The sequence below is a fragment of the Dryas octopetala genome, chromosome 1 (genome assembly GCF_963921425.1).
Source record: "Dryas octopetala chromosome 1, drDryOcto1.1, whole genome shotgun sequence".
Classification (NCBI taxonomy): Eukaryota; Viridiplantae; Streptophyta; class Magnoliopsida; order Rosales; family Rosaceae; genus Dryas; species Dryas octopetala.
In genome coordinates this window covers 32768040-32793608 of record NC_141366.1, presented here as the reverse complement: position 1 = coordinate 32793608, position 25569 = coordinate 32768040, and the positions used below count along the sequence as shown (strand labels likewise).

The following is a 25569-nucleotide window of genomic DNA, read 5'->3' as shown; positions in this document are numbered from 1 at the left end:
CCAAATAAATAGCCGAATCTCTCTACCTAATCTTTCAATTATGTTAGTCCACGAGTCGCCAATCGTGTGCTGGCCTGGCCGTCGATTTCTTCCAAGTCATGGGATTTGGATTTTGTTTATAACTTATGGGCTCAGCCTTCTGTGTTAACTACCATTATACCATGGTTGGTACTGGTAGGGTAGTCACTAATCAGCAACCCGGTAAAATACTATTATTAGCTATCTTGTTTGCTCTTTCTTTCTACTAAAGGCAATGTAATATATATGCTCTTTTTATCAACTTTAAGGCCACTCTCATTCCATGGCAAAAAAAAAAAAAAAAAAAAAAGGCCACTCTCATTCTTTTTGTCAGCAGTAATGAGTTAGCTAACGGTGAAATTAACAGAGGTATTCAAGTAACGAGCTATCATAATTAAGATACTGGAATGTAACTTTTTAAAATTGAGATATTAAGTTAAAAAATAATATATAATTAAGATATATAAATATAATTAACCAAATTCAGATCTTTTAATAGGTTATGAATATGGTATGGAGAATAATTGGAGATAATCTTGCAATTCGACTGAATAGTATTCTTTTGTTTATTTATTCATTTAAGCATCTATTGACTATATTTTCTGTTTTTATCACGTTATAATATTATGTTATATCAATGGTTTGAATCTCTTGCAGTCACCGCCGTATTGTTCAGTACAAGACTGTCTATTACTTGTCTTACCTTTCAGTGAGTACATATTTTTATAGCAATTAAACTACTTGAATTGTTAACGTTTCTTGTTCTGTTCTAGTGTATGTTATTATAAATCAGCGTCTTTGGTCTGTATCCTCTTCAACCTTTATACAGTAAGGAATAAAATCTAAAAAATTGCAATCATATTATTTGAACTTTTAAACTTAAGGTTCAATGTGTTAAATTCACATACCCCTATGTTGCATCCATTAAATATGAAAGAAAAAAGAGAAATGCTAATTGTTTTCTCATTTGTGTTATTTTAATTTATAGTTCTACTTCGTAGTGTAATTCTTTAATTGAATTCGTTCGTTTTGTAAAATCACTTTTTAAATTAATTAAATTTGAAATTATTTAATTATTTAACTATTAACAAATAAATGGAGAATAATTTTTAATTTAATTAATTATTTTACAGAAATGATCTTCTAACAATTTTAGTTATAAGGCTGTTCTCTATACTGCAGAATGACAGCTAGTACGCCTGAAAAAATTAAAACATTTCCAAAAATACTAAATGGAGAGTAAGCATAATGCCATACTCCGAGAGCATGGGTGAATCATGAATGGTGATGGGACCCACTACCTTTATTAGTAATTTTAAGAAATATAGGGAGTAGGGACCCAAATATTTATGTATAGCAGTGGTAATAAATAGACTGATAGGTGCGTGATAAAATCAGAAAATGAAGATCTTGGTGAGCTCATCTGAAGTTAAAAAAGAAATTAATATAATATTGTGAGTTGTGAAGTGGAGAAAATAGAAATTGAGGAATGGCAAGGAGTGCAATTTTGGTAGAATTCGGGCCCAATTGGGAATGAGGATCCAGTTTAAAAGCTGAAAGTCGCTGGCTCTATTTTTTTCCCTCTATAGTGATTCGTGAGTGAGCCTAAATACAAACACCACTGAACCTCTGTCTTTCTCATTTCCAGTCTGGCATGGCGGATCTGAAGTCAAAGTTTCTCAAGGTCTACTCTGTTCTCAAATCGGAGCTCTTGGAAGACCCTGCTTTCGAATTCACCGACGTCTCTCGTCAATGGGTCGAGCGGGTACCATCTTCATTTCTAGTTTTCTTATTTCACATTTTTAAATCCTTTGGTGTCTGTCTATCATTCTATGCTTAGTAAGGACACCATTTTGCACGTTGTGCATATTCGAGCTTGATAACCATGTTTGGATGGTTTCGTTTGTTTATGGAAAACCAGGACGTCAGAAAAAGTGTATAAATGCAGGGAATAGTTGGGTTGCATTAAAGACATGGGAGAGATCATAAGGATTTTAGAAAATGCTGTTTTAGAAATTTTGACATTCAGATGGTAACAGGGTCATTATAATGAGAGTTGCAGATTGTAGAATCCTAAAGATCACATCCAAATTGATTTGAAAAGGTCCAGGAAACTTTGAGATCAATTGATTAAAGAGAGTGCAACATGGTTAAATTGTTGAAAATGGTAATAATTTAGTTCATTCATTGTCTCATTGATCTAAACTATGTGGTGGGAACTGGGTTGTAGGAGTTTTGCGTTCTGGATTTACACACAGCATTAGCCAGTAGACAGCCTGGGAAAAGAATATCCCAGGGGAGATATCAATTGCAAAGTTTGAACCCCACTTGCATTTGGATGTGAATAATTCTAGATACATTCTATCTCTGAAAATGCCTGGTCTATTGGGATGCTATACATTACTTATGCATTTCTTTAATCCCTCTTACTTCTTAATTCTATCTCTTAGAAACCGCCTAGGACTTTCTCTAATCATATGTTGATCCTCTACTACGTTATGATTAGTTCCCAAAAGTAATTTTCATTTTTAGGTGTGTGGTTTTTAATAATTTGATTTAGTAAGCAATTTTTAAAATACATCTCTGTATGTATGTTTGCGTGGACAAGCGTGATTTCATTAATATATGCATCTTATCTTTGGTTTCCTAACTGTCCAATTTACTTTGTCTGTTACAGATGTTGGACTACAATGTGCCTGGAGGTGAGGGTTCAAAATTTATGTGAACTTCTTAAGAAATTTTTTTTTGTGCAAAGTATTAAGTTCAACTTATCAGTTGTTCTTAAATTTATGCTGTGAAAGGAAACAAAAGAAGGTGAAAGTCTGAGAAGGGAAATTAAACAGAGAGAGAAAAAAAAAAAAAATTCTTACCCAAGCAGTTCTAAATCTTATTTTATCCTGCAGGGAAGCTGAACCGGGGATTGTCTGTTATTGACAGCTACAAGTTGTTGCAAGAAGGAAGGGAATTAACTGAAGATGAAATCTTCCTGGCCAGCGCTCTTGGTTGGTGCATTGAATGGGTATGGAAATAAAGCCTTTCCATTCTCGGTTGAGCCTGAGAGTTCTTTTGTAGATATTGCTTGTTCTTGTTGTTTTAGTATTACTCTAGTACATTGCCTAAGAAACTTACAGTTTCATGGTGATACTACTTGCAGCTTCAAGCATTTTTCCTGGTTCTCGATGACATTATGGATGGCTCTCACACACGACGTGGTCAACCTTGTTGGTTTAGATTGCCCAAGGTTTGTGGGAAGAGTGAACTTACATAGATTTCTTTATTTATTTTTGTGTTATCATGGTTGGTAAAGCAATTAACTGGTGAAACTGTATCATGTAGGTTGGTATGATTGCAGTAAATGATGGTGTTGTACTTCGAAACCATATTCCAAGGATTCTCAGAAAACACTTCAGGGAAAAGCCATATTATGCAGATCTTCTTGATTTGTTCAATGAGGTAGTGGAGTTGTAGAGTGTTGGCCTGATTAGTATTCACTTTAATAAAAAGCTAAACACCTAACTTATGCCATGTTTTTGCAGGTGGAATTTCAAACTGCTTCAGGTCAGATGATAGATTTGATCACTACTATTGAAGGAGAGAAAGATCTATCCAAATACTCATTGTCAATGTGAGTGAAGAATTGTAAAAGGTTATTGACAATAGCAAAATGTTTGTAGGCATGCTTAGTTTTTAAAATAAGTAACCAACCCATGTACACATTCTCAGCAACTATGACAGTTTAGTAAGTGCCTGGTTAGTACTATCCAGGACAAGTTTACCCATCATAAGTTATTATCCCTAGTAAGAAGAAGTTAATGCATTATGCTGCCAAGGAGGATGCAATAGTTTGCATGCAATGTACAAATGCATGTTGGGGTTTGAAGATAGCTCTTTTGAATTCACATTCACAACTGTTGTTTAATCTCACCATCCGACTGAATATAGTTTTCCTTTTCCTTTATTTCTTCTGAAGTACTATGGCCAATATTCTCACTGCTTGAGTTGATGACCATTTATTTGGGAGGTAGGGTATGTTAAAAATTAGAACCTCTTGAGACCTTTTAATACGCTATGAATATGGTATGGAGAATAACTGGAGATAATCTTGCAATTCGACTGAATAGTCTTCCTTTATTTATTTATTTATTTAAGCATCTATTGACTATATTTTCTGTTTCTATCACGTTATAGTATTATGTTATATAATTTTATGTGTTTGCTAACCTATCAATGGTTTGGATCTCTTGCAGTCACCGCCGTATTGTTCAGTACAAGACTGCCTATTACTCGTTTTACCTTTCAGTGAGTACATATTTTTATAGCAATTAAACTACTTGAATTGTTAACGTTCCTTGTTCTGTTCCAGTGTATGTGTTATTATAAACCAGTGTCTTTGGTCTGTATCCTTTTCATTATTATTTGATGTCACATGATACATCCTTGTTCCCAGTATATAAAACTTCTTTGGTCTTTGCTTAAATCAATAATGGTGTCTCATTTGAGAAGTATACAAAACACTCTGAGTCTTTTTATAGTATTCATATCATAATGTATTCACATTCAGTGTCATTTTTTTTTGTTCTGGTGTTGTACATTGAAAGATTTGGCTGACTGGTTTCTGTACATGTGCCCCATTTCAGGTTGCATGTGCATTGCTTATGTCAGGTGAGGAGCTGGAAAAGCATATTGATGTAAAAAACATTCTTGTTGAGATGGGGGTCTACTTTCAAGTACAGGTAATTTTTTCTTTTCTTTTAATATACAAAATACCTGTAATTTTTCTTTTGGGTAAACTTCCCCCTCCCCCTCTTCAACAATGGAACTCTTTAGTTGTTAATAACCTGTTTTTTTTTTCTTTTTCTTTTTCTTTTAATAGGATGATTATTTGGATTGCTTCGGCGATCCTGAGACAATTGGTAAGGTGAGATTCAGGAAGATATATATATTCAGCCTCATAAAGTTGAGATATTCCATATATTACTTGTTTGATGAGAGTTCTTACTCAAGTGCTTTGTGCTATCAGATAGGAACAGATATTGAAGATTTCAAGTGCTCTTGGTTGGTTGTGAAAGCTTTGGAACTTTGCAATGAGGAACAAAAGAAAATATTACACGTAAGAGTTGGTCTTTTATATCTTGCCTGTTGTTTCCTAATCAAAATTAAATTAAATTAAATTTTCTCACTTATGGTGCGCGTTTCCAGGAGAACTACGGGAAAGCAGACCCAGAAAATGTTGCAAAAGTAAAGGCCCTCTACAAGGAACTTGATATTCAGGTTTGAACTTGATCATTTGAAGTTATTTCATGAGTAATTAACATTATAAGAGTAGAAAATTTCTACTACTAGTAGTTGTAGGTGCTGATAACTGATAAGGTGTGTTTAATCGGACTTTGCGATAGGGTGTATTTGCGGAGTATGAGAGCAAAAGCTACGAGAAGCTGACGAGTGCCATTGAAGGTCACCCTAGCAAAGCAGTGCAAGCAGTGTTGAAGTCCTTCTTGGGTAAGATATACAAGAGGCAGAAATGAGAAATAGAAATCTGGTTCTTGGAAGGACAAGGACAGAGCTGAGCTAGGTTGGAAGATGTAAAATTTTCTGGGTTCAGTTTCCTGATTTGTGCTTCTGTTGTTCTGTAAAAGGAATTCTATTATTCCAATCTTGTTGTATTTGTATCCTGTTTTAATAAACATGTAGCAGCCTTGGGTATTGCTTAGTTCAGTGCTGAATAAACATCATTAATCATTCTACCTTTTCTATTCAGACCGATACCATGAGCTCTACATTCATATATAATCACAGAAGAATTCGATTGATGCATGCTTGATCTAGTATCTGAAACAAAATATGATAATTGAATAATGATGCTATTCCTTGATAGTTTGCAATATGCAATGAACATATCATCATGACTCATTATAAATGCAAAGGCAGTTGGCAGATGACAATACCATTTTATGATTGTTCTCCCGAGACCTCCCAACTTGTCTGAAAGACCGAGAATCTGATTCCCTGAATTTTGGCTTGGAATTTAAAGGGCAACTGTATGTGTATTTCTGGCTACATACTAAATAGATTATTTCCATAATTTCATACCATTTGAAGTAGTACACAATAATAACATGTCTGGAATGGATGGATTCTTGAGTCGATTCTTGCTGGGCAAATAATGAACTTGCACTACTAGTCTAGAAGTAAGCAGGCCATAAAGTAAAGTATGTTTCGGAATGAGATCGTATTCATAATTCATGATTTCATGGGATGACAGTTGACTCTCTCTTACTCTTATTCATGGGAATGGGATCATATACATACATTCCCATTCACTCCGTAGTCTCCATTCAATGTTCTTGCTCCCCATCAAATTGCCCCAAATCCAAGAGAAGGAAGGCCCAACTCTAAAGGCCCACCTCTAAAGTCCCAACTCAACATCAAATGGCCCAAAGTGCCAAACACTCATCATGCCCATAAGGCCTTCCACAATGGTGAGCTTGAGCTTGAGAGTGAGAGTGGGAGGAAACTCTCATTTTGTCTACAGTAGGCCGGAGGTATGAGAGTGAGGGTGACTGAGAGTAGGAGTTGAGGGCGAGGGGAGGGTCCGGCTGAGAGTGAGAGTGTGTGAGTTTTTAATTTAAGTGGGCCCCACCAGCATGCGAAAAGACAATGAAGGGCTTTTGAGAAATTCAAAAAGCTGAAGCTGAGTCCAGAATTTTGAAAGAAGCCAGGGGCAAAGCAGTACATGTGGAGGGATGGAATAAAGTGGCCGACAATCTACTATTCACCACAGCAGCTGTCTGCCACTCACCGGGATGCGCGCTTGACGCACACGGGTGGCCACGATCTTCTGCCCATTGCAGATCAACGGTCACCAATAAAGTCCGGTTTCAATTTATAAAAAAAAAAAAATCCAAGCCAGCAACACGTGGCAGCGTCTGGAGGCTCAGATGAGTGTATCCGTTGGAGATCAACGGCTACAATTAATTGACCGTTATAATGCAATTAAAAATACAAAAAAAATTCGAAAAAATATTTAAAAATTCTGAAAAATTTATAACAGCTATTTCATCACTTTTCCTATAAATTGAGCATTCACACCTCATTTTTTCACACATCTATCTATCCAATTCATTCATTTTATCAATCTATTCAAATCACCTCACTTTTCCTAGAAAATTCTTTTTTTCCAATCATGGAAAATGCAAAGAGAAATAATTAGTCCAATGAAAAAGAGGTAGCGCTTGTTGAAGCTTGGATGGAAAATTCGGAAGATTGTGAAATCGGATCCAATCAAAGAAACATAGAATTTTGGAATAAAGGGTACGATCAATTTATTCGGAGATATCCTCTCGCCGTGAGGAATGGGCGACAAATTGGGGCGGTCATGGCTCACTTCAAGAAAATAGGACAAGCCACCTTGAAATATCATAAATGTATCTTGGCGGCTGAACGATCAGGCACTAGCGGGCAAAATCAAATTGATACGGTGAGTTTTGTTGATTAAACTCAACATAAATGCCTCATTTACTTAATTTTTGCTAGTTAAACTCAAATATTTTTGTTAATTAAATTCACATATTTATGTTTGATCAATATGTGTGTACTATATTTCAAATTGTGTGTACTTTATTTTTGCTAGAGAATTATCAAATATTTTTGTTAATTAAATTCACATATTTTCGTTTGATCAATATGTGTGTATTCTATTTCAAATTGTGTACTTTATTTTTGCTAGTTAAACTCAAATATATTTGATAATTAAATTCACATATTTATGTTTGATCAATATGTGTGTACTATATTTCAAATTGTGTGTACTTTTTTTTTGCTAGAGAATTATCAAATATTTTTGTTAATTAAATTCACATATTTTCATTTGATCAATATGTGTGTACTCTATTTCAAATTGTGTGTACTTTATTTTTGCTAGTTAAACTCAAATATATTTGATAATTAAATTCACATATTTATGTTTGATCAATATGTGTGTACTATATTTCAAATTGTGTGTACTTTTTTTTTGCTAGAGAATTATCAAATATTTTTGTTAATTAAATTCACATATTTTCGTTTGATCAATATGTGTGTACTCTATTTCAAATTGTGTGTACTTTATTTTTGCTAGTTAAACTCAAATATATTTGATAATTAAATTCACATATTTATGTTTGATCAATATGTGTGTACTATATTTCAAATTGTGTATACTTTTTTTTTGCTAGTTAATTCACATATGTGTGTACCATTTATAATTCATTAATTTGTTTTCATATTACTAGGTGAGCTTTGCCAACGCACGATACCAAGCAACAAACTCGGGAAACCGTCCTTTTACTTGGCACCATTGTTTTGCTAAGATGCAACACTTTGTGAAGTGACAACATGCACAAACCGACACCCCCATTGATGCCGATATAGAAGCTGAAGCGGTTCAATTGAGCGCGGATGAGGATGCCCCGGCCTTTCAACCACTTAGCGGTAGTCGCCCGAGGCCACCTGGCAGAAACAACTCCAAAAGGGCCAAACAAGTTGATACTAACGATGATGACCATGCTGATAGTATCAGGTTTCTTTGCCAAGGGCAGAAGGACATAGCTGCTTCATGCGACCGATTGATCAAAGAGCACACCGATTTCAAACAAAAGCAGCAAGATTATGAGGTCATGGCCAAGGACCCCACCACCATGCATGGAGAACAACGAGTGTTTTGGGAGGCACGACATCGTGAAATTTTGGTGAGGTGGAATGCAAGTGCTGCTAACGAGGCCAATCAGGGCACGTCAAGCTCGGGAAGGTACTTCCTCAACACTGACTTTTCACAATATGACTGATGTGTCATTGTTTTTCCAATTATGTTTGTCGTGTACTTTATGTATGCATTTTATTATGAATTAAAATAAAATACCCTTTTATTAAATATGTCTCGGATTCCTTTACTTTTCCAAGATGATAAGATAGCCTATTATGACTGATGATAAGATTCTGATTCGTTTAACTTTCCAAGATGATAAGATTCTGATTTGTTTACATTATCACACCTAGTCTATAAATTTCACCATGTCGTGCCTTCACCAATTCACCCTATTTAATAATCGCAGAAAATTCGTTTACACTCTACTTCAGGATGTCTACCCGCAACGATTATGATTCAGATGAAGAGATGTTTCAGGCACAACTAGACATGTACGATGACCAACTCGCAAATATGACGGCGTGTGCCATGGCTGCTTACCGACGATATACACAACGAAGTCAAAGAAGGCCAATACATATATGGAGGCACATCCCAACCACGACGATATATCCCTCGAGACCGACAACTAGGCCATGGTCTTATTATGAGCAACTATTTCGACCCTGGAGCAAGATATACTGAAGAGATGTTCCGACGCGCTATCGGATGAAGAAATCACTGTTCCTAAAGATGATGCAAGATGTGTGCAACAAAGATGTATACTTCCAACAAAGACAAGACGCTGCTGGAAGATGGGGCTGCACGCCAGAGCAAAAGCTGACTTCGGTCATGAGAATGCTCTCAGCTGGGTACTCGGCTGATGCCCCAGACGAGGGCTTCCAAATTGCCCAACCACAATGCTGGAGTCATTCAAGAAGTTCATAAGAGTTATTTCGGAGGTGTACGGAGCGGAATACCTCCGCACACCAATAGTGGCTGATCTCCAACGGCTATTGCGTAAGGCTAAAAAAAGAGGATTCCTAGGTATGCTAGGGAGTCTAGATTGCACGCATTGGGAATGGAAAAATTGCCCAGTAGGACAACAAGGGGCATATCAAGGCCATTATCACACCCCAACTGTGATATTAAAGGCTGTTGCCGGGTACGACACGTGGATTTGACATGTCAATTTTGGTTTTCCAGGGAGCAACAATGACATCAACGTATTGGATGGCTCACACCTTTTTGATGATGAGGAGCAGATGCGAAACCATCAGATCAAGTATAAGGTTAGTGGCAATGACTACATAATGGGGTATTATCTAGGGAACCGGATCTACCCCAAATGGGCCACGCTTATACAAACAATAACGAATCCGGTAGGAGAGGCAAGTCAGCTATTTGCAAAATATCAAGAGTCCTACCGGAAAGATGTTGAGAGGGCGTTCGGGATTCTGAGGGTTAGATGGGATATTCTAAAAAAGCCCGCCAGAGGATGGAAAGCCAATGATCTGAGTTATATTATGAAGACATGCATAATTTTGCACAACATGATCATTGAGGATGAGCGTCCAGAGAACGAGGACGATGAATCGGACGATGACATTGACCACGTTCAGGAAAGGATCTCCCGGGCTGTGGCACGGTATGACACTGAACCATATGATGGAGGCCAAAGGTATCAGCCAATTCTTTTAGAGCAACGGCTTTCCCGGGTTAGGTTGGTACGGTCAACAGCACTCCACAAGCAACTGAAGAATGATTTAGTCCAGCACCTTTGGACGCGAGAAGGAAGTCGTGGCAAAGCACGACGCTGACGCCGGCAATAAATGCCGAAATGTTGAAGATGTCTCCAATACCATTGTGTGTTTGTTTGTGTTTGTGTTTGTGGCTGTCGTTTTGTATTTGTTTGTGTTTGTTTGTGTTTGTTTTTTGTTTTATTTGTTTATGTTTTTTGTGTTTGTTTGTGTTTGTCTTAAATTTTCTTGTTTTATGTTGGTGAAATGAAATAAAGGTATTGTTTTCTTGTTTTATGTTGGTGAAATGAAATAAAGGTATTGGTGGAGACAAAATATAGAATTTATATTTTAGGTAATAAAATTATAAATCCAAATATAGTCAATATTGACCTTATATTAAAGATTTCTTTAAAATAAAACTAATGATATAATTTTTATAAATATTTAAGCTATAAATTATAACTTAACTATAACTTAATCTAACTTAGGCTTAATTTAATTAGATACAATTACATTACTCTCAGCTCTTATTCTCAGCATCACTGCAGCTTCAGCACATATCACTCTCACTCTGAGGACAAAAAAATCACTTTTCAGGCCAAAAAATCACTTTTCAGGCTATGTCTTATTCTCACTCTCACTCTCACCACTGTGAATAGTCTAAACATAAACTAATCACTCCGCTGATTAACTAGGAACCAGAAAAAAGAAAAAAAAAAAAACACACTAATCGAAAGCAGATTTCCTACCAAGACCTGTTTTGGTACCAAGCTTTTAATCAAAGCCATTAAAAGCCTTTTTTGTACCCTTTTTTTCTCTCTCTACTACTCTGTCAATGGCTTTGATTAAAAGCTTGGTTACCAAAACGGGGGTCCAAGCTAGGTAGGGAAACTGCTCTCACACTAATCCTAATTATCTCCCTTATTAATATGCAAAGAAAAATCTTAAAAAATATAAAAAGAGTATGCATGTAAGGCATTTTAATTGTTTTTTTTTTTTCTAGCAAATATCAAATATTGTAATTTAATTGTTGTCACAAAAAAAAAAAAAAATTGTAATTTAATGAAGAAAGTCAAAAAAGTCAAACATCCTACGCGCAGTAGCAAATTGAAAACAAAAATAAAATTAAAAAAATAGCCAAAAATATAAAGAGAAAAGGGAAGGAAAAGTCTCTTAGCTTTAAGTTTCAACTTCAAACATCTATCTCTCTTCTTCCTGTCTCCGGTCTCAATTTGCTCTTATTTTGCCAAACTGAAATAAAAATCGAGTCTCTTTCTCTCCAATTATCGAAAAGGGCTTGGGCTCCTGTCGATCTCTGGTTCTGTTTTCATTTATATTCTCAATTTGCCCTTCTAATTTGAACAATTCGAATTATTTTCATTTTTTCTTTTTATTTATTGAATCAGATCAGTGATTTTGGCTGCATTAACATTACGTGATCAAGAGTTTTCTTCCTAAATTTTCACTTTCATGATGCCATTCATTTTTTCCATATAATTCATAATCCCCATTTGATCAATCTTGTTTATTTTTCATCAATCTTATTAGCAACAAAGAATTTAGGAAGCTTGTTTTTGGGTTTTGTTGTTTAACCGTTGTGTTCTATATTGTACTCATACAAAGAACAGAAATTGGGTTTCTGTTCATAAATTGTGGTTTTGAAGTTTGAATTTTGCATATTTTTTGTGAATGAACAAAAATGAAGCTGGTGGTTCAAGTAATGGGGGCTCGAGATCTGCCACCAATGGATCTAAACGGGTTAAGTGATCCGTACGTGAAGGTGCGGCTGGGAAAAAAGCAGAAGTTCAGGACCAAAGTGGTGAAGAAGACCTTAAACCCATATTGGGGGGAAGACTTTGCCTTGAAGGTTGAGGACCTCAATGAGGAGCTGGTCATCTCTGTTTTGGATGAAGACAAGTACTTCCACGATGACTTTGTTGGGCAGGTCAGGTTCCCTGTTTCCCAAGTCTTTGATGCCCCCAACAAGTCCCTTGGCACTGCTTGGTACCCTCTCAGACCCAAGAGTAAGAAGTCCAAGCACAAAGAAACCAACAAAGAATGTGGTATGCCACACTTTTCTCAATTTCTCACGCAGTTTATGTAGTTCAATCTCTTCTTCCAAATTATATCTTTTCCGGTTTTGTTAATAACTATTTACATTGCATCACTTGTTGCCAGTACCCTGTTCAAACTGTTGCATTTGAATTTATAAGCTTTTTAAGTACAAAACTTGTAATTATGTACTCAATTGACATGTGCTGCAGCGGTTTGAGTTAGGAAACTTAAATTGCGTTGCTTACTGGAAAAACCCATTTGTGAACTTCAGTTATTAGTTAATTCTCATAATATGGTTGAACTTTTCTCTAAGTTACCAATCGAATTTGAATTCCTCTATGTTCTTTTCAACAAGAAAAGGAAAAAGAAATGAAAAAAGAATTATTTTATGATTTTCTTCCCTACAGGTGAGGTTCTTCTTACGATAAACTTTTGTCTAAACAATTCATTCTTGGACTTGACTGCTAATGGTGATCAACTGTCACACTCAAGGAAGGATGCTGACATAGGAATGGAATCACCTTCAAGGTCTTTCAGTGGCACATCAGAATCGGCTTCTCCTGTGAGAGCAAGACTAGAAGAAATTGCATCCTATAAGGAAGAGAAATCTTTGGGGCAAAAGACCCTTGCTGGTCGAATTGCTCAGATGTTTAATAAAAATCCTGATGTAGCTTCAACCACCTCTAGCAGAACTGTTGACTTGTCTGAGCTTTCTGAACCTGTGAAGTCCGAGGTTTATGAGAGCGGTTCTGAGGATCACTCCTCTTCCGCTAGTTTTGAAGAACTAATGAAAATGTTGCAGTCACGAGATCAAGCGAGTGAAATCCCAAGCAACTTACCAGGGGGTGTGCTTCTTGATCAATCATATGTCACTGCACCCCAAGACTTAAACGCTTTAATATTTGCACCAGATTCAAGTTTTCCAAAATCACTGGCAGATGTGCAGGGAACCACAGAATTGGACCTAGGATCTTGGAAATTTGATGACAGCAGCGAGAGCGTAAAAAGAGTGACCACATACATTAAGGCAGCAAGTAAATTGATCAAGGCTTGCAAAGGAACTGAGGACCAAACATATCTCAAAGCTGATGGGAAGGTCTTCACAGTTGTTTCAAGTGTAAGCACTCCTGATGTTCCATATGGGCGCACTTTCAAGACTGAATTGCTCTACTGCATTACACCTGGGCCTGAGCTACCATCAGGAGAACAATCTTCACGTTTGGTAATATCCTGGCGGACGAATTTTCTGCAGAGCACCATGATGAAAGGGATGATAGAAAATGGAGCACGACAAGGGTTAAAGGAGAGTTTTGAGCAATTTGCAACTTTATTATCTCAGACTGTTAAGCCAGTTGATTCAAAGGACATTGGATCCAATAAGGACCAAGTTTTGGCATCACTGCAAGCCGAACCTCAATCTGATTGGAAGCTGGCCGTACAATATTTTGCTAATTTCACCGTGGTCTCCACATTTTTTATTGGGTTGTATATGCTTGTACACATCTGGTTGTCCCCCCCCAGCACTATTCAAGGGCTGGAGTTTGTTGGGCTTGACTTGCCAGATTCAATTGGCGAGTTCATTGTCTGTGGTGTCCTGGTTCTCCAAGGAGAACGAGTGCTAGGGTTTATCTCGCGCTTCATGCAGGCCAGAGCGCAAAAAGGTAACCTCGGTTTTGGTGGTTGCTCTTTCTTATTAATGATAACAGACTCTTAGCCTGTTAAGCGTATTACTTTTCTCTAGCTGAGAGTCTGATGTTCTATATTAAATATTTAATTTGTTTAATCATTTATGTGGGAACAAGTTGAATAGATTGACAGTACTATCAGAATAGCTAGACTTGCAAGGTTTTCTTAACTGCTCTAAAAATTCCACTTTTTTTTAATAGAAAACCGCTTTTGCTTGCTCATCTTTTATTTTTCTCCTCTATTGGGGGAAACAATATTTTTACATGTCCTGTTTTAAGCCAGTATCTTTATCTCTTTGTTTCATTTGTTTTGGATGTGATTTATCATTTGTCTTCTTTGTATGTCTAATATAGGCAGTGATCATGGAGTCAAAGCCCAAGGAGATGGTTGGTTGCTAACTGTTGCCTTGATTGAAGGAAGTAATATAGCAGCTGTTGATTCAAGTGGGTTCTCTGATCCATACGTGGTGTTTACTTGCAATGGGAAAACTAGAACTAGCTCAATCAAGTTCCAGAAATGTGATCCTATATGGAATGGTGATTTTCATTTTATTCTTAACTGGTTCATTTTGTTTGTTTGTTTTTAAATTGTTACTAGAAAAGTCATTTTTAGTAAATATTTGAAAAATAATGTGAAAAGTAGTTAGATTATTGATGTAGGCCAATAATAAGATAAAGGAAGAGAAGATATATCTGGATTCACTCCGGCCTTTGGCATCGCACCAAAGGTGTATTGGAATGACTCCTATAGAAAATAGAAAAATTCCGGCTTCACACCGGCCATCTGCATCTCACCAAAGGTGACTTGGAATCACTCCAAGTCCACTTGTGTTTCACATGCAAGCAGAAACTTTGATTTCTTTCTCCATTAAATTTTTTCAAAGATTACAAAGTAGCCATTTTTAATATGGGCTATTGGTACATGAATCATTGAAAAGACCTGCACTGATGTACTTAGGAACTCTAAAAGACATAATTTATGACACTTAAATACATTTAACATGTGACATAAAGAGACTCAAATACATGAATATAAGACTCGAATATATCGAACCTACAATAATTGTGTAAATTGCATAGATGAAGTACATAGACTCTTAACTATGTGATACTTGGAACATGGGTGGACATATTTATTATACTCTGAACTTGGCTCCTGGCCTCCTGCATTAATTATATATTTATATTTTGCAACATTTCATAAACTAAATTTAATTTGATTGATTTCCTGTTGGTTTTCTCAGAAATATTTGAATTTGATGCAATGGATGAGCCTCCTTCTGTGTTGGATGTGGAAATATATGATTTTGATGGACCTTTTGATGAAGCTACCTCTCTGGGCCACGCTGAAGTCAATTTTGTAAAAACTAATATATCAGATTTAGCTGATATGTGGATTCCTCTTCAAGGAAAGTTAGCTCAGGCATGTCAGTCAAAACTCCACTTGAGAATTTTCTTAAACAATACAAGAGGTAGCAACGTTGTTAATCATTTTATAACTAAGATGGAGAAGGAGGTGGGGAAGAAGGTACACACAATACTTTCGAAATTCACATTACCAGTTTTATTTTTCTTCTACCCTTTTTTTAGTAGTGTTCTACACTCCTTTCATATATTCTTACTCATTATTTTTTTTTTGTGAAATTATGGTAGATAAATGTGCGGTCTCCTCAAACAAATTTAGCCTTCCAAAAGCTCTTTGGGCTTCCACCAGAGGAATTTCTCATCAACGACTTTACTTGTCACTTGAAACGAAAAATGCCCCTGCAGGTGCCATTAATAAAGTTATACACCATGTTGAATTTTCTTAATGACCCTAAACTTTCTATTTGTTTCATTCTTTTGAGCCATACCTAGAGAAAGTAGCCCCTCATGAACTGTCATGTGCCGTTAATATGGTTCGTAAATTATATTTCTTATCTTACCGTTCTTCCTGTGCAGGGCCGCCTATTTCTTTCTGCAAGAATAGTTGGATTCCATGCAAATTTATTTGGCCACAAGACAAAGTCCTTTTTCCTCTGGGAGGATATAGAAGATATTCAAGTTGTTCCTCCAACTCTGTCATCTATGGGAAGTCCAATTATAGTCATGACTCTCCGACCAGGCAGAGGTATGGATGCAAGGCATTGTGCAAAGACACAAGATGAAGAAGGCAGGCTGAAGTTCCATTTCCAGTCTTTTGTATCTTTCAATGTAGCACACAGGTACTTGAAAGACATCCTAGAATATCATGGCATTCACTTTGGAAAAATTGAAGCTTTTCATTATTTTTTGTGTTATCTATTTGGTGCATGTGTTGGTCTTCCGTTGTCTTCTTTTGACTTAAACTAGATCTCTGTGGATCCTTGTTTGTTTGTTTTTTTTTTTTTTTTCTCTTCGGGTTTTGTTGTGTACAAGTAGCCCATCTCTCACAACATTTGATGTCTCTAAATAGGACAATCATGGCTTTATGGAAGGCTAAATCCTTGAGTCCTGAGCAGAAGGTGCAAATAGTTGAAGAAGAATCTGAAGGCAAGCTCCAAACTGAAGAGAGTGGGTCTTTCTTGGGCCTTGATGATGTCAGCATGTCTGAGATTTATTCTTCTGCTCATTCAGTTCCTGTAAGCTCTTTTTCTGGACTACTAAATATTATCATGTATGTGTTTTGCGAATGTGCAATAAGCATGTATCTCCATTAGAACTAAGGATATATCTGCATCTCCTTGCTTTTCTCCTTCTGCCAATGCTGTGTCTCATGGAACCAGAATAGTTAAATTACAGCTTCTATATAGATCATTTTCGCTCTGTGTGTGTGGCACTCATGACGATACACATTTTGGTTCTGATTATTTTGGTTCCTGCACTTTGTGAATCAGTGAATGTATGGCTATACACATTTTGGTTTTGATTAGTTTAGTTCCTGCACTTTGTGGATGTATGTCTTCATTGACCACCAAATTTTTGTTGTTGGCAATTTTAGACAACTTTCTTCATAGAGCTATTCGGTGGAGGTGAATTGGATCGCAGAGTTATGGAGAAAGCTGGTTGTCTTAACTATTCTCACACCCCATGGGAATCAGAGAAGGGTGATGTCCATGTAAGGCAAATATATTACAGATTTGATAAACGTGTTTCCCAATATAGTGGAGAGGTGACTAGCACTCAGCAAAAGTCCCGCTTTTCTGATAGAAATGGTTGGCTTGTTCAAGAGGTCATGAGCCTTCATGCAGTTCCGCTTGGTGACTTTTACAATGTATGAATTACATGGAACTTGCGTAGAATTCTGTTTTAATAATCCATATCATAATTGTTTTGATTTTAAATGTCCCCCCTGACTCACCTTGTTTCCCTGCATCATTGACCAGTCCCTTTTCATCATTTCCAGATTCACATTCGATACCAAATCGAGGATATGCCCTCACCATCAAAGGGTTGCCTTGTAAAAGTGTTCTATGGAGTTGAGTGGCTCAAAAGCACTCGGCATCAGAAAAGAATTACAAAAAACGTACTTAAGAATCTGCAAGATCGCCTGAAGGTGTCCTTCAGTATAGTTGAGAAGGAATTCACAACAAGATAGCAGGTGGATTTGGTGCATTTCTGGGATTGTAGACTTATGACACGGAGATGGCCAAATCTGGCAGAATTGAGGTTGACTGCATGATATGTCAGCTTTGAGATCATGCAAATGCGCCTTATAGCTTTGGTTTGCAGAGGTGCTGCAGTAACATTTGAAAGATGAATGTGGTGGATTTGAAGGTCTAAGTGTGCACCTAGATGCTCTTCTGTGTACCAATGGTGAAGTGAAAAGGCAGCATGGTACTGGACTGGATGAAACAAAGCTTAGTGCCTTTAACAAAGTATCTGGACTAGTTTAGGAGGCCTATTTGATGTGAATAACAGGTGCAGATTGTGCATGCAACAAGTATTATGAAGGTTAAAGTCTCAACCTTCTTCTACATATAGAAGCGGCAGGTCTTGTTTTTGTGGTCTTGCCATTTCTGGCCAAACAGCAGCCCTCACTGTTAGTAGTGATAGTTCTTTTAGAATAGCTCAAACTTGAAAGATGGTACCAATTTTTTATGCATTTTTTATTTATAGTAAAACCAATTTGTAGTTTAATGTGACGTGGGATTGGATGGTGGTTTTTAACTTGTATAATAACCTTCTTGCAATGGCCTTAGGCCTTAGCTTCTGTTAACTTGAACCGTGTCTAAAAAAGAAAAAATAGAACATCTTGCGATCATAAATTCATTCTTTTGCCTTAGCCCCTTAGCTTCTGTTAACTCAAAAAGATTGAAAAGGTTTAGAGCATGTTTTCTTGTGAAATTTTTTTGTGAAGAATGAGTAAGATCTTCAATTCTGTTTGCAAGTAATGTAATAAGTTGTAGCCTTTGGGTAGGTATGATGTAAATATTCTTTGCCACTGAAGTACTTAAGCTCTAATCAGGCAGAGGACTTTGGTCTCACATAGGGGTGTGATTTGGATTGAAAAATCCAAATCTGACCGATTCCAATCCGAAAATTTTCAATTTTAGAACGTCCGAATCAAATCCGAAATTCGAAAGTGCTGAATTTCGAAAATTCTGAAAAAAATTGAATTGGAATTAAAATGTTTTTGTAAATTCCGATCCAATCCGAATTCTGATCCAAAAAATTTCAAAATTTTCTAAAGGCATTTCGATTCGATATTTTCAAAATTATACCAATTTATTTCGCATTTATATTAATATTATATCATTTATTTAGTTTTCTACTATATGTTTCATTAATTTGTTATTTGTTTCAAACATACATATACATATATATTAAATAAAAATAACTAATACTATTAATATAAACATATGTATATTATAAATATATGTGTATCATAATAACATAAATGCTAACAAAAACACCTCCATATTTTGTACGTGTAATTACTAAATATTTGAGTTTATTATATTTAAAATTTCAAACATGATATATATATATATATCATGTGTGTGTGTGTGTGTATATCTAGTAGTGACATTTCTTCTCACCATGTTGGATGAGGTCCAAAGATTAATCCATTGGGGGTACCTCAAGGTCACCCCACCCCCCCCCCCCCCCAAAAATTTTGATTTCAGCAATACCGGCGCGTGATCGGAACCGTTCACTTATTAGATCACTTATTATAGATTTTCTCTACAAAAAATTTACTCAATCGGAAATCGTTTGGTTATATAACTGTTGTCGATTAAATTAAAAAAATCAATGGTTTGATAAAAAAATCACTCTTTAATTGAAAACCATCTATTTTTTCTATTTAATTAACAACAGTTATATAATCAAACGATTTCCGATTTATTTGATTTTTTACAGAGATGATCTTTAATATGTTATCTAAAAAGTGAACGGTTCTGATCATACACCGACATTGCCAAAATTAAAATTTGAGGGGGTGGGGTGACCTTGAGGTAACCCCAAGGGGTGACCCAAGTATTGTTCTATTATATATGTGATTTCCTTGAGAATTAGCTATTTGTTTAACATGACCAAATTGATGGATAGTTCATTTGCTTCTCTTGTGCTTCAGTGAATTCTTATTTGATTGTGTGTGTCTAGTCATGAGTACATAATTGATAGAAACAATTGACTTTATGTCTTAAATAGGGTAATTCAATATCTGTGTTTGGTATGAATCGGTGCATGGGTTGATGAGCTTGGAGATTGAGCAGCCTTCCTTATGCGTGATTGATTGTCTAGCTTTTGGAAGTTGCACAAGGGGTAAGAAGCTGCCACTTAGTTTAGGACTTAGTGATTGAGCTTGTGTGTTGTCTGTTGCCTTTGTATTGAACTTCCTATATAGTGGATTACCAGGTCAGCTGAAAAAGACCCCCAGTTTTTACCCTTTGTAGTTTTTCTGGGTGAACATCTTGTGTGTCTTCGTCTTCATTTTGTGTTGTTTTGTTTACTGACTTACTTAACTTTTAAACACAAATCTGCCTTGAATATCTATGCTTGATATTGTTATATGTCATATGGAACTGTCTAGTTAATCACACACCACTGTAGTTGTGGATAACACTGAGATGCCTACTGTGATGGGTCCTCTGAGTGTATAGGTTTTCACTTGATCCTTTGGTGTGTTTGATTTGTGTTGGTTACAAAAGTTGTATTTTGATTTACAAGTGTCAATCTGCAATTTCATATTTAAGTCTGTTTGATTAATCCCTGAGTCATCACGTAAACAAAAATTGGGGTCCAATTACTGACTGTGGTTTTAATCAAGTTAATTAGGTAGATAAATCACCTAATACAAACTTTCAGTGGTCTATGATTTTAAGTTGAGGGAATAATATCATGGCTTGTTTAATGATTATAATGTATGTTGTTTGGTGGACATAAGGTACATATTGTAGAATTTTCGATAGTTCCATAAGCATGTACGTGATTCATTATATTTCTTCATTGGGTAGGTCTTAAAGATGGCTAAAGCACTGCAAAGCTTTGGCATGAAAAGAGCATTAGTTGTTCACTCAGAGGGCTTAGATGAAATGAGTCCTCTTAGAAAAGTCTCTATCTTTTTATTTTAGATTATGTTTGTTTGGAAGTTGTTGTAAGGCTTTTTACTGCCATCAAAGAATTCTTTCTGAATTTAATTTTTTTAAAAATTTTGTACCAATGTTTCTTTATGTTTCTAATTGAACATAAATCCTAATGCATAATTGATTTGAATATAGAACCCCCGGCATATCCTTGATGTGACTCCTACTAAGATTGAGGAGTTCGCCTTTGCTCCATGTATGATTTTTGTCTCTATTTCTCGGCTGGTAATTTGTGTTCTTTTGGAATTTTGGATTCTCTATTATTAACTTAATTGATGTTCCCATACAATCATAATTTTTATTATACAGTGGAGTTTAGAATTCCTCGTTGCACCTAGAGGACTTGCGAGGTGGAGACATATAGTACAATATTAACTCTGAGATACTAAAGTGTGTATTGTTAGGGGAGAATGGTTTCATTTCAGATGCATTTGTAAGTTTTCTTGATTTCTTTCACAACAACATATCAATGTCATTGCTAACTTCCTATGTTTGACAAATCTATTCATTTTCAAAACTGTTGGCCAGATCCTAAATGCAGCAGCAGCTCTGTTGGTCAGCGGTTGGGTGAACATCTTGACTGAAGGAATTTTCTTGGATCTTGAAACCCAAATTTCAGGGAAAGCTATTAAAACTCTTGATCAATGGATATATATTCATTACAAGAAAAATCACATTTAGCGACGATTTTTTGGGCGACCGACATAAATTTTATCGCCTATAGGTGTAATTAGCAACCAAATATATTTTTTCGTGGTCTATGATTTAATGTTTGGAAAACTAATATGTAAACTCATTGGTGACGAAACTAATATAATTTGGCAACCGACTATTTCATCTCCTATAAATGATTAGGCAATGAAATATATATTGTGTCGGCCATACCATGGCGGGTTTAGGCGCGCATTGACTAAAAGAATAGGCGACCAAATGGTTGGTCGCCTATTCTTTTTGTGTTGGTCGCATATTAATAAGACGCGAAAAATTTTGGCTCCCAAAATATATTTCCCCCATTTTTTTTCTTTTCCATCTGTTTTTCTGATTTTTTCACTTTTCCCTAAAAGAAAGTATCATTTGGTCTGAACGACTCTCTTTCAACGCCAGTCTTTCAAGTTGTTTGGTATATTGAATATTTCAAGTGCATAAAAATAGTAAACACAACACAATTCATTTATGTATCATGATACGAACAACGACAAACAGATCAAGGAAAGCACACAAACACAACCAAAGACTAGAACTAGTACATAAACTTAACAACAACAACACCCAACAACAAAGAAAAAGATAATACATTTTATTTTGTTGATGGAATGCATCCATGACATTCTTTAGTGGTTCCCATGGGTGGCCTCGAATGAATCACGGACGTTCACATAAACATTCTTATAATTAAAGCAATATGAGATTTTCACTTTAGTTTCACAATCGGCACATGGTTGAATGTCCTTCTCGTAAGTGCATGGAACTAGGTCTGGGTATTGGGGTATTGGGGTATTGGGAAGCGCAGGTCCTGCTTTAAACAATAGTGGCATAGTGGTCCATTTCCTTCACATTCGCATATACAATATTGCATTATTGGGTTGTTTAGAAACCAGACCATATGTACAAACCTCGCAATTTGGATTATAATCATTGGGATTGTTGCACTTACACCTCGGGTCATCGACGGGTTGCATAGAGCTCTTATAGAGGGCTTGCCTGGAGGAGGAAGCCATTTCTAACGTTAGTGATGTGGATGTGCTGGCCTACTAGTTAAACCTTGATATTTATAAGGGAAAAGAACATGGCTTGCCCATTGGATTTCTGTGATACTAGGTAAAAATTCACTTCGAATTTTTCGCGGTATCATTTTGCTTTAGGTCTACTTACTTTAGGTCACACATTTCCACTTTTGCTAGTTAGACATGACCACTATCTCTTTGTTGTTGTACGTGACTTGATTTATTAATTTATGTTTTTACCCTTTTATAACTTGTTGTTCTTACTCATGTTTGTTTTCCCTTTCATTTTATTTTAATTTATTTGTTTGCGAGCACAACTGACCCGACTCCTTGAGCTAGGGTTAGGAAGGTGAAATAGTAATTTCATTACTTTAACATATGACGTGACGTGGCAAGTGGACAAGTGACACGTGTCTAGGGCCGGACCTAGACTAACCTATTTAATTTTGGGCGATGGTTTTATTAATTTGGGCTTTGCTCAATTTAATAAAACCTAGTACTTCATTTATTTATTTTGGACTCTACCAAATAAATACAACAGCCCATTTAATTCCCACAAATTTGGGAAAAGACCCACTTAGACCAAGCCTTTGTTTTATTTTTATGTTGGGCCATTTAAACCTTAACTCAGCCCACTTAGCCTAACACTCAGCTGAACTTTCTAGACTAATTGAGTTTACACGTTAAATGAAGAGAGAAGGAAGGACTCCTGCAAACACACAACCCAAACACGCAAAAGACAGGAGACGTTTGCTCTTCTTGTTCCGTTCTCTCTCTCCATCGTCTTCTCCAGGGAGCTTTCTCTCCAGTTGAACACCCCAGCCACCGAGAGGACAAACCCACAGAGAATGAGAGAGAGGATTTTCGAAACCCTAACCACCCACAACAACACACTACCGTTCAGAACCTTTCTCTGTAGCCTCTAACCAAAACCGAAAATCAAAGAAGAAGCCTTTGATTTTTAGTCTCGTTTCCCAGCAGCCAAACGCCCTAGAGAGTGACTTAGAAATGACAGAGGTGAAGTACAGTGAGTTCAGGAGTGTCGAAATCAGGTAAGGGTTGAAACCCAACACTCACAATCCTAAGTTAGAGTTTTTCTTTCATCAGTTTCCATCTCTTTGATCACTGATCCTTTATGTTCCTAAAAACCCCGCTGCATGTTGAATCCGAGTTGAGGGAGTTCGAGTTCTGGTAAAGCCCGAGTTAGGAATCCCTCTTTTCATTGTTTCTCTATCTTTTCAATGTTGGTAATCTGTTTTTGGTTTCCGAATTGTAACATGCAAGGACATTCTCGAACGTCTGGAGGAAAAAGCCCACCTCTTGTTCTCGGATTGAGTTAGACCAACTCAATCCATAACTGTAGGTAAGCCGAGTTCGTCCTTGGACTTGTTCTATGTTATTCTTGGTTTGAAGGTTCTTAAAATCCTCAGAAACCTAGTTGTTTGTTGCAGCCTTTGAGCAAACTCAAGATGAGAGCCTTTTCGGTGCTTGCATGTTGGAAAGCCCTTGAGCTTTTCTTCATGCCGAGCTGTCTTGTAGGGTAAGAAAACCTTTTAACCTTGTTGTGAACCCTAGTTTAACTCCTTGTTTATGTCTTGATGTTAGCTTAATGGAGTTGATGAGTTGAAACCATCCGAAACCATTTGTTTTCCTTGAAAACCAAAACTAATTTCGTAAACCTGTCAGTGACCTTGCTATGTTCTTTTTAAAACTGGTACTATTCAAGAAGGTTTTTGGCCAAACTGTTTTAGTCACATACATTAGACATCCCCACTGATCTTTAGAGCCAAGAATCACCTTAATCCGACCTCTATGTGATTTATAATGATTTTCCAAAACCAGTCCTGTTTTCAGCAAAACTGCAGTTCCGAAAGCCTAAGACCTAATCCTATTGTTTTGATCCCTGAGCCTAACCTGTTTTGATCTTTGATCTGAAATTCAATGGAGGCAAACTAGACATGCAGATAAAGCCTTTCCAATTAGAATCACCTTATTTGAAGATATGGTTATGTTTTTGTGCATCTCACAATCTAGACTTGAAAATCTGATACCTTACTGCATTTTCAGATTTTCAAGCCTAGAATAGTATTTCGAAACCCTATTATGCCATGCTTCAAATCACTACTACAAAAGCACTTATTCCTGGCGGAATTAAATCGCCAGGAAAAACAATTTTTTGGCGGAAAAATTGCCAAATCCGCCAGGATTATGAAGCAGTGGCGGATAGAGGTTCCGTTAGCATTAAAACCGCAGGCAAAACACTTTTCTTGGCGGATAGCTGTCTAAAACCGCCAGGAATATCATTTCATGCTGATAAGGCATTAAACTTTTCCTGGCGGATATATCCGCCGGCATTAACTTATTCGTGTCGGATATATCTGCCGGAATTGAGTAATTCCTGGCGGATATAACCGCCGACATTGATAGTATATCCGTCAGGAAAAGTAATAAAATATATAAAAAAATATTTTCTTGGCAGATATAACCGCCGGCATTGATAGTGTATCCGCCAGGAAAAGTAATAAAATATATTAAAAAATCCTTTCCTGGCGGATACAACCGCCATAATCATTGAATATATATAAATAAAATAAATAAAATTATATTTGAAATAATTAATATAAAATAAACTAATTAATATAAAACATTTCAAATAATAATTATACACTAATATATAAAGATTAAATCTTTCAATTAACAATACATGTCAAATAATATTGTTCCATCAATAGAGATAAGATAAAGTAGGCAAACAAAAATAATCTACTCTAGTCCACCAGCAGAACCCGAACCGGAAGCTGAATGTGACCCTGATCCTCCCTGTGGACCAAACTGTCTCATAAATTCATCATCACCTAAATTACCGGAAAGCAATCCGAAAAATCCAACACCCGTAGAATGATGTGACCCACCAGGAGATGGCTGAGAAGGTACCTCTGGCCGATACATAGGCATCTGCAAAGGTGATTGAGGCATAAACGGCATCTGGTACATATGATGCATCGAGAACATTCCATAGGGAGAATGTGGAGGCTAACTCTGGCCAGAAGGCTGTTGTGGATGCGAGCTCTGCAGGTGTGTCTGTGTCTGCATCATCACTTGCTGTTGCTGCTGCATAAACATCATCATTTGTTG

General features: G+C 36.4%; 3 protein-coding genes across 5 annotated transcripts; all 3 read left to right on the top strand.

Annotated features, from left to right (window-relative positions):
• Nucleotides 1-1589: 1589 nt before the first annotated feature.
• Nucleotides 1590-5771, top strand: FPS1 (farnesyl diphosphate synthase 1). Its single transcript, XM_086238414.1, has 12 exons — nt 1590-1783; nt 2696-2720; nt 2922-3037; nt 3173-3259; nt 3355-3471; nt 3555-3643; nt 4266-4317; nt 4656-4751; nt 4892-4936; nt 5039-5128; nt 5218-5289; nt 5415-5771. Exons 1-12 carry the CDS (start codon nt 1673-1675, stop codon nt 5541-5543), a joined length of 1029 nt encoding a protein of 342 aa, XP_086094540.1. The 5' UTR covers nt 1590-1672; the 3' UTR covers nt 5544-5771.
• Nucleotides 5772-8672: 2901 nt separating this feature from the next.
• LOC147299887 (uncharacterized) lies at nt 8673-10500 on the top strand. The gene is made up of 4 exons (XM_086232669.1): nt 8673-8803; nt 9133-9192; nt 9573-9727; nt 9887-10500. Exons 1-4 carry the CDS (start codon nt 8673-8675, stop codon nt 10498-10500), a joined length of 960 nt encoding a protein of 319 aa, XP_086088795.1.
• A 1118-nt stretch (nt 10501-11618) lies between these two features.
• On the top strand, nt 11619-18339 carry LOC147299886 (C2 calcium/lipid-binding and GRAM domain containing protein). Of its 3 annotated transcripts, none has more exons than XM_086255640.1 (9): nt 11619-12485; nt 12885-14138; nt 14517-14699; nt 15407-15690; nt 15816-15932; nt 16104-16366; nt 16597-16762; nt 17122-17394; nt 17527-18339. In XM_086255640.1, the coding sequence occupies exons 1-9, from the start codon at nt 12122-12124 to the stop codon at nt 17716-17718; spliced, it is 3096 nt and encodes a 1031-aa protein (XP_086111766.1). In that variant the 5' UTR covers nt 11619-12121; the 3' UTR covers nt 17719-18339. The 3 variants fall into 3 exon arrangements, with proteins under 3 accessions (XP_086111766.1, XP_086111771.1, XP_086111775.1); XM_086255645.1 differs by having other exon boundaries at nt 17507-17729; XM_086255649.1 differs by having other exon boundaries at nt 12355-12485; nt 12970-14138.
• The last annotated feature ends 7230 nt before the right edge of the window (nt 18340-25569 follow it).